The sequence below is a fragment of the Talpa occidentalis genome, unplaced genomic scaffold, assembly GCF_014898055.3.
Source record: "Talpa occidentalis isolate TD23 unplaced genomic scaffold, MPIMG_talOcc4v2.1 talOcc4.14, whole genome shotgun sequence".
Lineage (NCBI taxonomy): Eukaryota > Metazoa > Chordata > Mammalia > Eulipotyphla > Talpidae > Talpa > Talpa occidentalis.
Genome location: NW_023601433.1, coordinates 16,771,021 through 16,783,565, shown reverse-complemented (window position 1 = coordinate 16,783,565; position 12,545 = coordinate 16,771,021). Strand labels below are relative to the sequence as shown.

Below are 12,545 nucleotides of genomic sequence, written 5' to 3'. Positions count from 1 at the left end.
GGCCACATTCTGGGCCATTTCCTTCACTTTTTCTAGTTTGTGACTGGGGACAAGTCCCCCAGTTTCTTGGCTGATAAAAAGGAGAGTAATAATAACACTTGATGTTTCTGGTAAATCTTGGATGGAATAATAATGTGTCTTGGGCACAAGTCCCAGGACAAAGACAGACACACGGACCCTGGAGAGAGGCCACACTTGGAGGCTGAGTGAGGATGTCCTGGGCCAGGGGTCGGCCCTAGGTGGTGGCAGCTTCCACACAGAGGCTGAGCTCAGTTGGCGTTGACCCCTCTGACATTATTTCAGGATGGTGATCTGCTAAGATTCTTTTTTCTCTCTTTCCCCCGCAGATGATCTTAGTGGCTGTATTTTCAGAAACAGGATTTTTCGATTATTGTGCTGTAAAGGTAGGCTTCATATACTTTCAGTAGTTAATATCTACTGAATTGCTATATTTATTTTTCTACTATTGCATACTTAGTGGATAAAATAAGTGGTAGTGGACAACCTACCATTTAAAGCAGATATTTAAAAATTCCATCCTCTTTTACAAAATCACTTCTGCAAGACTGGGCAAGTTGCCATGCTAAGTGAGGGGACTCTGAACAATCCTGTCAGCTTCTCACTAAACAGCTGAAGACAGAGATGGTGAGCATCAGGTTGAAGGTTTGGGTGACATTATTTCAGCTGGCAGTTTGAGAACCTCACATCAGAAAGTTTTGCATTTGGGGACTCCCTGGTGGCACAGTGGGTTAAGTCTCAGAACTATGTAGCTATGGGCAGCCACTGCGGCACGAGTTAGATCCCCAACTGGCCAGGGAGGTGACCCACATGGCATAGCAGCCCTCTCCTGTCTCACCTGCTGCTCCCCTCTGCAGTGTATCTCAGTAGATCTGCCTGTTCTGCTCCCCACTCTGTCCCTGGTGAATCCTCTCACCCCTTGCAACTCTGGCCTACACCCCAGTTCTTGTATGCATAAATTAATAAAATAAATAAAAAGTGATTTGCATTTTAGAGTATCTAATATTTCAGGTCATCAGTTTCTGAGTAATTTGCTTTTTGGTCAAATAGTTTCAATGAGTACTTCCTGAGCAGTGAGCATATAAACATCCATTTTTGTCAGTGGAACCCTGGGGAATCCACCTGCAAGTTCTGACCAGCAGTTTGTACTGGTCCCGTCACTTGAGTTGGTGCATGGCGATCCCAACAAGCCCTGTGGGTGTGACATTAAACGTTGTGCTATATTTTCTTTTTCTTTAACTCTGAAAAGCTCTTTAAAAAATCATTTACTCAACAAATCCCTTTGCAAACTTGGAATGATAGACCCACACTGTGATTCTTGCTCTCTCTGCGTGCCGCCTTGCACAGTTCCGGGAGCAGTCTGGTCTCTCCCTCCTGATATGTTGGTACTGAATGTATCCCTCAGATCCCCAAAGATCAGCAGGCATAGGGGCCGTGGGTCCAATGCGGCAGCTCTTGCTGTCTGGCCAAGAGGAAGTGGCAAATACTGGGTGATGCCAAATAGTCGGAGGCATCACCTGTGACAAATGAACACCATGGGGCTCCCAGAAGGAGAATCAGAGGAAGCCAAGTGGATTTAGAATGTCCAGGCACCACCGCCCTCACCTGACTTCGGAATCCTGGATCTAACTTTTAATCCCCCTGCTATTTATTTGGATCCCTCATTCCCAGAGCCCCTCATGGAGAGTTGCTTGTCTCCCTGAGTGCACCCCACTGACCCAGGCTTGTTCTCCCTGGTGTGCTCCCCAGGCCTACCGCCTGTCCCGCGGGAGAGTGTGGACCATGATCACTATGCTGTGTCTCATCGCCGCCGTCCTCTCTGCCTTCCTGGACAACGTCACCACCTCGCTCCTCTTCACTCCTGTTACTATCAGGTACACTGAGCGGCCCCATGTGGGTGTGGGGCCAGGCTGTGGCTGGTCTTCTGGCTGCTGGACCTTGTCTGCAACTCCCACCCCCTTGTGTGCCTGTCCAGCCACCGCTCTGGCCAGGACTGTGGTTGTGGCTGTGACTGTGGCTGTGAGTGTGGCAGTGGCAGCAGGGACTGCAGAAATGCTTGCAGGAGTCAGCAGACACAGGCCAGCTGTTGGGGAGGGGAGCAAAGCTCTCTCCAGCAGCATCACCTCCACCCTGGGACCCACTTAGCTGTCATACACTGGTGGTATGTTGGTGTGAGAACTCCCACCGGGCCTGTGGGACAGGTGACCAGGGGCAGTAGGACACCATCATGTGTTTCGAGACTTCCTTTATGTCAGTATTTCTCACTTGTCAGCTCACAGGGCCCGCTTGGAGAGCCGTAGAATGCTGCTGCCCAGGCCTGCCCCAGGGGTTGGTCTGTTGCAGGCTGGGCAGTGGGACTTTCAAGGTTCCCAGACCAGTCTAGATGCACTTAGGGTGGCGAAGCACAGCATCTGCTCCTTCTTGAGAGAAGTCTGTAGACAGCAGTGAAAAGGAAGGGAACAAGGGAGAGCTTAGGACCTCGGTATCAGAGAAACAGAATTGGGCAAGGGGCCAAGCTGGCAGGTTCTGTGGGAGTCTCTAGGCGCTGGGTGCCTTCTGCGCTGGCCCCAACCCTGACTTGACGGGGTCTGGCAACTGGTGCACACTCACCTGTGCCAGGCTGTATCCTCTACTGGGCGCCTGCACACAGGGGACTGTGTTCCCTTCAGAGATGCCAGGGGCCAAGTGGGGGTACATTTTCACACTGTGGGTTCAGGGAAATGTAATTTATTCTCAGAGAAATGTCATTCCGAGACTCCCCTGGAGTCTGTAGTTCTGTAGTGTTGCTGTTGTTCATTTCCTAGCATTGCTTTTCTCACAGGGTGTGTGTGTGTGTGTGTGTGTGTGTGTGTGTGTGTATGCCTTCCTTCTTAAAAGCAGGGGCTCTAGAAATATTTGGGTTACCCTTGGGCTTGCACAGTGTGAACAGAGGAAATGCTTTCATTTTCCTTCTTTTGTGGCAGATTATGTGAAGTGCTTAACCTAGATCCAAGACAAGTCCTGATCGCAGAAGTCATCTTCACAAACATTGGAGGTGCTGCCACCGCCATTGGGGACCCACCCAATGTTATAATTGTTTCCAACCAGGAGTTGAGGAAGATGGTATGTACCAGTGTAACTGGGTGGGTGCCCTGGCTACAGACCTCAGTTTACTTACCCACCTTGTTCTACCACCATTACTATGAATCAAGGTTTTCAGTGTCAATTCTTTGTATTAAGTGCTATAGGTTATCTTGAGAGTGGGGTTAAGAGACTAATCTTGCAATACAGAGTTACCTGGTTTGATTTACTTTCATTATTATGCTGATACACTTTTAAAAAAATGATTGAATAATAGTGTATTAGTAGGATCTGATGTTTCTTCCAACTAATACTAGGAATAAAATGATCTGTCCCCTCTCACTTCCCCACCAACTGTGATGGTCAAATTCACTGATGAAATTAAGAATTTTTAAAAGATGTGTTCAGAAATGAAGGTATTTAGAAAACTTTTGAAAACCCTTACATAAATATTAACATATAATTTCTTTGCACACTAAAGATAAAGCATTAAAGAGAGTACAAGTGGTATTTTATATATCTGGAGAGTTAGAATTATATAGTTAATCTTTATCATTTTTTAGTCATTGGAATTTTCTCAATATCTCTTCTTTGAAGTATCAGTAAAAATGCTTCCAAATCAGTGATGCTTATTGTAGATTATACGTTTATATGTGTGTCTGTGACGTATGCCAGTGTGTTTGAGTATATGCAGTCTTCCATAAAAATATTTGACTCTTGGAGAGTTGATGACTCTAAGATGTTGATGACCATTTTGTGGATTTACCAAGTTCTGCAGATTTGGGGTAGAATTTAGATACTTTGACTGAACTTTAGTCCTCCCTGTTTCCCCTGGGAAAACATGTTACTAGCTTTGCTGTGTGAGCTGAGCAGAGGCCCCATGATCATAACCCCCTGGAGCACATCAGAAAACAATAGAGCCTTGTGATGTGTTCTAGAGCTACCTGTCCCTGGGGATGGACCTCATACACACAGTACAGAACTATTTTTAGAGGAAAATATTGTTTCATTGTTTTTTTTCCTACAATATATTATGGGAAATAACCTCCCCTCCCAAATCATATAATTTCCACCATTAGGGATAATTCTCTTAATATTTTGGTGCTATAGTTTCCCAGAATGTTTGTCTATGGGTACATATAAGTAAAAAAGGGTAGCATAGCTTGTAGCTTTTGCTCTGCCCAAGATGGAGTAACAGGGACTGGATTTATCTCGAGCGTCCAAAAAGAAGATAACCCAAAACTGAAAACCAAAAACCAAAAATACTCCCAAAATACACTTTTTGGTATTAATGGCAGACTAAGCATTGCAGAAGAAAAGATTAGTGAATTTGAAGACATAATTCAAAATGAAATAGTGAAAAGATAAAAAGAAAGAATGAAAAGCATTATTGATCTATGGGGAAATCAATAGTTCTAGTCTTCAAAGGAGAGAGGGAAACCAAAAAAAAAGATATTTGAAGAAAATAGCCGAAATTTCTAATTTTATGAGTGATATAAACCCACAGATTTAAGAAGCTGAACGAAACCAGAGCACAAGAAACATAAGAAAACCACACTAAGTCACACATCATCCAAGTGTTTGAAAGCAATGAGAATGAGAAAACTCTTTAAAACTGCCAAGGAAACAAGGCATGTTACAACAAAGGAACAAAGTTGAATATGACAATATATTTCTCTTCAGAAACAATTCAAGTGAAAAGACAGAATGGAGCAACATCTTTAAAGTACTGAGAAGAAAAAAACCTGTCAAATCAGAACATTATTCCCAGTGAAAATGTATTTTTTGTATGCACAAAACAAGAGACTTCTGTTATCCAAACACTAAAAGAATTCATAAATAGCAGACCCATATGATAAGACATTAAAAAATTCTTCAGGCAGAAGGAAAATGTCACCAGTGGAAACTTGGATCTCTGCCATGGGATGAAGAGCACTGGAGATGTTAGCTATATGGGTAAATTCATATAAATATTTTCTTATTATTTAAATCACTTGAAGATATAATTGCTTAAGTAAAATAATAATGCATTAAGATATTTGTAACATAGGGCCTCCTCTGGTGGCGCAGCGGTTGAGCGCTGGGCTAAGAAGCTGCCTGCAGCCTCTGCAGCGCCGGTTCGATCCCTGGCTGCTGGTGAGGGTCCCACATGGCATGCAGACCTCTCCTGCCATGCCTGCTGCTCCCCTCAGCAGTGCATTTCGTCAGTCTGCCTGTTCTGTTCCCTGCTCTGGCTCCGGTGAATTCTCTCACCCTCCCGTGCTTTTGACTGTACCCAGTGCTTGTATAAATAAATAAATAAATCTTAAAAAAAAAAGATATTTGTAACATACATATAAGCAGGATGTATGACAATAATAAAAGTTGGAAAAGGAAAAATAAAAATCCACTAACAGGCAGTTCTTATACTACATGCAAACTGGTATAATATTACTAATTATACCATATTGGTAGAATACATCAGGTAGTCTGTGACAAGTTAAAAATGTATAATATACACCTTAAGGCAACCATTAAGGAAAAACAAAGAGTAACAGCTAATAAGCCAACATGAACCATAAATAATATTCATTTAATACAATGGAATGCAGAAAAAGAGGGAAAGGGAAAAAAAGAACAGATGGGACAAATATAAAACAAGTTGCAAGGCTTAAACCTAACTTTTTGGATAATCACATAAAATATAAATAGACTAAACATCCCAATTAAAAACCAGGATTGTCAGATTGAATAAAAAAGCACAATTTTTGAATAAAAAAGGCCCTCTGCAGATACACACTTGAAATATAACATCACAAATAGATTAAAACTAAGGAAATGGGAAAAGATTCATCAGAAGAAAGCTGGGTTCGCTATATTAATATCAGGCAAAGCAGACTACCAAAGCAAAGGACATTACCAAGATTAAAGAAAGCTATTTCATTAAAAATTATTTATTTTCTTTTATTGAGGTAACATTGGTTTACAACAATCTATGTGTAGGAATACTCCTCTTCAATGTATGTTACCACACCACAGCCACCACCAAAGTACCAACAGGCCTCTCCTACAGTCCATTGGATCCCCTCTACCCTTTCCCTTTGGTTTATCCTTTTCCTCCCACCTATTGTAACCTCAATTCTGCAGTCAGAATCCAAGGATTTGTCTGGCTTGGTTTTGTCTATTCAAGAAAGACATTTGAAGGCCTCTCCGGAGGTGCAGTGGGTTGAGTGCAGTTCTGTGAAGCTGTCCGCAGCCTCTGCAGCGCGGGTTCCATTCCTGGCAGGCCAGGGAGATACCCACGTGGGGCGGCAAACCTCTCCTGTCTCACCTACTGCTCCCCTCAGCAGTGTGTTTCAGTCTGTCTGCCTGTTTTGCTCCCCTCTCTGTCTCTGTTGGGTTCTCTCAACCTCCTACACTTCTGCCCTATACCCCAGTTCTTGTATAAATGAATAAATCTTAAAAAAAAAAAGACATTTCAAATGATAAAGGGGCAAATTCATGAAAAGCATCTAGCAACCCTAAATATTTGTGCAACTAATGACAAAGCTTCAAAATACATGAAACTAAAACTGATAGAACTGCAAGGGGCAACAGATACGTTCTCAGTAATAGCTGGAAGCTTTAGTATACCTTTTGTCATTATAAAACAAAATCAGCAAAGATAATAAAACTTCACCATTAACAACTAACTTCATTTAGTTGATATTTATAGAAAATTCCACTCAACAACAGCAGTATGTATATTCTTTCATAGTACACACAAAACATTGATGAAAACAGTTTATATTCTGGGCCATAAAACAAATCTTAATGAATTTAAAAGTATTCAAATACCACAAAATATGTTTTCTGTTTAATTACCACACTTGAATTAAATTAGAAATTAATAACAAAGATATTTGGGAAACCCCCCAAATAAATATCTGGAAACTAAATAACACACTTCTAAATAATTCAACAGTCAAAGAAGAAATTGAAAGAGAAATTACAAAGTACTTTGAATTATAATGAAAACAACACTTGTTCTTAAAGGCCATGTAGTCAATATTATAGGCTTGTGGGCCAGCATATATTTTCGGCGACAATTCTCAACTCTGCTACCATGGTAGGAAAGTAGCAAGGGCAATGCATAAGTGGGCATGGCTGTATTCCAACCTGCAAGTTTCATTTGCTGGTTCTTGCTCTAAAGCAAAGGGAAATGTATATAATTAAATGCCAATATTAGCAAAGAAGAAATTTCTCAAATCCATGACCTCAGATTCCACCCTAAGGAATGATAAAGAGTGAATTAAACTAAAAGTAAGCAGAAGAAAGAAATTAAGTAGGTAAGGGTAGAAAAGAGAAAAGCAATAGGGAAAATCAATAACAACAATGCTGCTTCTTTGAAAAATCAATAATACTAATAAACCTTTGCCAAACTGATGAGAAAAATAAAAGAGAAGACCCAAATTACCAGTTGGAGAAAGAAGATAGGATACTTAATTACAGGGCTTACAGACATTAAAGGTATTGTTAGTGAAACTAGTCTCTGCTAGTAAATTTGATAACTTAGATAAAATGGACAATGCCCTTAAAAGACACACTTTACCAAACTTCAGTGAAGAAGAACTGAGCTTGAGTACCCCATCTGTATTAAAATTGAATTTTTAGAACTGAATAGAGAGCCCAGAAATAAAGCCACACTTATATGAACAACTCATCTTTGACAAAGGAGCAAAGAATATGCAATGGAACACGGACAGTTTGTTCAATAAATGGTGCTGGGAAAATTGGACCACTACATGCAAAAAAATGAAATTAGACCTCACTGTGCACAAAAATCAGCTCAAAATGGATAAAAGAACTGGACATAAGACCTGAAACCATAAAATATATTGATGAAAATATAGGTAAAACACTACAAGACATACATCTCAGAAACATCTTTAAAGACTCATCACCCAAAGCAGTGATAGTAAAGGCAAAGATAAACACCTGGGATTACATCAAACTGAAAAGCTGCTGTACAGCCAAAGAGACATTAACCAAAACAGAGAGACACACCCCACTGATTGGAAAAAAAAATCTTTGCACTCCATTCAATTGATAAGGTTCTAATCACAAAGATATACGAAGAACTAACACAACTCAACAAAAACAAAATAAACAATCCGTCAAGAAATGGGCAGAAGAACTCAAAAGACAGTTCTCCAAAGAGGAAATGCAAATGGCCAACAGGCATATGAAAAAATGTTCAAATCCCTGATAATCAGGGAAATGCAAGTCAAAACCACACTGAGATACCACCTTACACCAGAAAGAATGGCACATATGGGCTTCCCTTGGTGGTGCAGAGGTTGAGCGCTGGGCTGAGAAGCTGCCTGCAGCCTCTGCAGCACCAGTTCGATCCCTGGCCGCCGGCGAGGGTCCCGCAAGGCGCGACAGACCTCTTCTGTTGTGCCTGAGGCTCCCCTCAGCAGTGTATTTTGTCGGTCTGCCTGTTCTGTTCCCTGCTCTGGCTCTGGTGAATTCTCTCACCCTCCTGCACTTCTGACTGTACCCAGTGCTTGTATAAATAAATAAATAAATCTTAAAAAAAAAAAAAAAAAAAGACCGTAGATTTGTTTAGGGGGGAAAAAAAGAATGGCACATATCAAAAAAAAACAAGCAACAACAAATGTTGGCGAGGATGCGGTGAAAAAGGAACTCTCCTACATTGCTGGTGGGAGTGCAAACTGGTCCAACCACTGTGGAAAGCTGTGTGGAGGTTCCTCAGTCTACTAAAAATGGAGCTACCATATGATCCGGCAATTCCACTCTTAGGTATCTACCCAAAGGACACAAAAACAGTGATTCAAAAGAATATCTGTACCCCTATGTTTATTGTAGCACTATTTACAATAGGTAAAACGTGGAAACAACCCAAATGCCCCAAAAATAGATGACTGGATCAAGAAGATGTGGCACATATACACAATGGAATATTATTCAGCAATCAAAAAAGATAAACTCATGCCATTCACAGCAACGTGGATGGAGCTAGAAGGAATTATGCTTGGGGAAGGAAATTCTATGAGGACTCAATCTGAGGGGGTGGGGGAAACAAATATTATCTAAAAAATGTAAAAAATGATAAATGTTAAAATAAAAAATAATAAAAAATAAATAAAACCTAAAAAAGTTTGAATTTTTAGTTAAAATCACTCCCACAAAGAACAAAATAAAACCAAGAAAAAAATCAGGCTAAGATGATGTCTTTGATAAGTTCTACCAAATATTTAAGGAAGAAATAATGCTATCATATAAATTCTGCATGAAGCTTTACAGCAAGTTGAACAGAATGCTTTCAGACTCATTCTATGAGGTCCTGATACCTAACTAGACAAAGCCAGTATAAGAAAACAATTGATAGATATCTCTTATGAACATAGATATAATTTTTAAAAATAATCAAATCTAATTTGACAATATATAAGATGAATTATTTATCATAATCAAGTGGAATTTACCCTAGGAATGGAATATTGGTATAATATTTGAAAAAACAATGCAGTTTACTGACAAACTAAATGATGAAATCCTCATGATCTTCTCAATAGATGCAGGAAAAACACTGGCCAACAATCAAACACTGGTTACTGATAAAATGTCCCAGTAAACTTGGAGAGAATTTCATCACCCTGATAAAGAATACTCATAAAAAGCCTCAGCTAGTATCATACTTCATTATGAAAAACTGAATGCTTTCCTTCTTAGATCAAAAACAAGGATGGATATTCTCATCATTCTCTATACAACCTTTTCCTGGAGACTCCAGCTAGTTCAATCAAAGAAGATGTTAAATACAAGACATCTATATGGATGGAAAGGAAGAATTAAAAGTTTTTATTTGCAGATGATATGATGGTTCATATAGAAAATCTGGAGGAGTCTACAAAAAGGCTCCTAGAAATAATAAATAAATTTGGTAGTTGTGCAATACAAGATCAATATAAAAAATTAATGGTATTCTATATTCTAGCAATGAACAACTGCAAATTGAAGTAAAAACATTTAAATAACATCCATAAGTAAAACACTTTGGGATAAATCTGGCCAGACATAGGTAAGACCTGTATACTGAAAAATCACAAAATATTACAGAGAATAATTCAAGATCTAAGTAGGTGAAAAAAGATACTTTGTTCATGGGCCAGAACACCCAATGTTGTTAAGATATCAGTTTGTCCAGATGAATCTACAGATTCATGCAATCCCATCAAAACTGTAATAGGTTTTTTGGTTTATTTTTATAGAGACTGATAAACTGATTCTAAAATTTATATGGAAATTTAGAGTATTCAGAATAGCCAAAATCGAGTCTTTTTTTTTTTTTAAGATTTATTTTATTTATTTATACAGGAACCGGGATACAGTCAGAGGCGCGGGAGGGTGAGAGGATTCACCAGAGATAGAGTGGGGAACAGAACAGGCGGACTGACTGAAATACACTGCTGAGGGGAGCAGCAGGCGCAACAGGAGAGATCTGCAGCGCCATGTGGGACCCTTGCTGGCTGGCTGGGATGGAACCAGTGCTGCAGAGGCTGTGGACAGCTTCACAGCCCAGCGCTCAACCCACTGCGCCAGCAGGGGAGGCCCCAAAATCAAGCCTTAAACAAAAAATTGGGAGGATTAGTACTACCCAATTCAAGCCTACCTATAAAGTCACAATAACCAAGACAGCTTGGTATTGACATCAAGATAGTAAATAGACAAAGGGGAGAAAGTCCAGAGCCCACATACAATCTTCACAAACATGAACAACTGATTTTGACAATTCAGTGGAAAAAGGATAGTGTTTTCCAGAAGTGGTCTTGAAATAATGGAAAAATACAGGGAAAAAATACACTGTAATCTACACCTCCCAATTTATCCAAAAATTGACTCAAAGTGGATCACAGACATATGAGTATTAAAACCTAACCTCTAAAAATTTCTAATAGAAAACATAATCTGTAGCAGCACATGTATAGAGGTAGCTCTAAGAGAGTGTGGCTAATTGTGTTTCATGAGATTGTTTTAGAACTAAACCTTGGAATGAAACCCAGGACAGGCCCTGAACGCCCGCCTCTCCCAGTAGCACAGAAAGGTAAGGGATGGATCATTCTGTCCTACTGTTCCCGCACCCTCCATGGCCTGCTGGTGTGCCATTGGAAAAAGCAGTTTAACTCTGACAGTGAAGTAGAAAGGTTAAGTTTTGCAAAAATGCCCAGAGGGCCATAGAGGTGAGCACCTTTTCTGGCTGCTTTGAGCCAGAGCGACATCTTCTGGGGATTAGACCTTAGGGCTGTCTTTGTTTTCCTGAAGGTGGCATTCCTGTCTTTGACTTAATGATTGCCCTTGGTATTTTCAGTAAAACGGCAGAAAAGTATCTAATGAACGTCCTTCTGTGGATAACAGAGTGGTTTTAATTAACTTTATAGCAGTTCAGAGACAAGGGAATACTTACTTGAATGGAGAAACAAAAGCACTCCTAGCTCCAAGGATAGTGTTACCAGCAGAGATTAATTTATAAAGGGTCATCACAATGATGACAGCACAGGCGCGCAGCTGTAGCACAGGAGGGGCACGCTTATTCTGCATTATTTGGTGGTTCAAACATGAACTAACATAGGACGAAAAAAGATAATAAAATAAAAATTTAGTTTGAAATTAACTTAAAATGTTCATGAATAAAATTAATCATCACGATGTAATTCAGACGCGTAACAAAAAACTAGCACTAAGCTTTGGAACAGCAAAGGAGTCACATGTGAAACTCCTCCCCATTCTGAGGGTCAGGCGGCAGCTGCAGGAGGTTGTGAGGACAGTTCTTCCATACCGGACACACTCCTCGCAGGCCTCTTGGGAGGGCTCTCTGTTGGTGGAATATCTAAGTACTGAGTGGCAGGTGGGGACGACCTTCAGGGTGCACCACGTGGAAACCCTTCACCCCTTACTCGCCCGCGCCTGGGTTGAGCACAGGTCTGCATGGCGGTTCCTACATCTTGCAAAGGCCCAGGGGCTACATAGTTGTCCTCTGCTGGTTGCATTTGCTCCTTTACATCTGTTCGAGGGAGACTCACCTGTGAGGAACACAATGTTGTTTACCTTTAAGCAATATTTGCAAAGTCTTTCTGCGTCCCAGTGCTTCTCAAAGGCATTCCCCCTCCTGCCTGCGTTCTGCACATAAGGAGAGTCTCCATCTTCTTCCCACCATGCCCCGTGCGCGGTGCATGCTGGGACATTTCTCAGGCTTTCCCATCATGCCCTGTGCTCTGTGCATGCTGGGTCGTTTCTTAGGCTTTCCCATCATGCCCTGTGCTCTGTGCATGCTGGGTCGTTTCTTAGGCTTTCCCATCATGCCCTGTGCGCTGTGCATGCTGGGACGTTGCTCAGGCTTTCCCGCCATGCCCCGTGCACTGTGGGTGCTGGGAGCCCCTTAGCTGCTGAGACACCCGTCACCCAGTTTTTGTCCAGTCCATCTC

General features: G+C 41.0%; 1 protein-coding gene and 1 long non-coding RNA gene across 4 annotated transcripts in view; one reads left to right on the top strand and one right to left on the bottom strand.

Annotated features, from left to right (window-relative positions):
* Positions 1-12,545, top strand: part of OCA2 (OCA2 melanosomal transmembrane protein) — a 180,628-nt gene that overhangs the window by 47,155 nt on the left and 120,928 nt on the right. For both annotated transcript variants that reach the window (XM_037510125.2, XM_037510124.2), the window contains exons 12-14: positions 348-404; positions 1,768-1,892; positions 2,982-3,120. In XM_037510125.2, coding sequence (XP_037366022.1) covers positions 348-404; positions 1,768-1,892; positions 2,982-3,120 — 321 coding nt within the window. The remainder of the gene's footprint in view (positions 1-347; positions 405-1,767; positions 1,893-2,981; positions 3,121-12,545) is intronic.
* Positions 2,199-12,302, bottom strand: LOC119244373 (uncharacterized). Of its 2 annotated transcripts, none has more exons than XR_005124989.2 (3): positions 12,144-12,302; positions 11,528-11,683; positions 2,199-2,450 (listed from the first exon to the last, which is right to left on the bottom strand). It is a non-coding gene; the product is annotated as an uncharacterized LOC119244373 (long non-coding RNA). The 2 variants fall into 2 exon arrangements; XR_008551676.1 differs by lacking the exon at positions 2,199-2,450 and adding an exon at positions 7,185-7,243.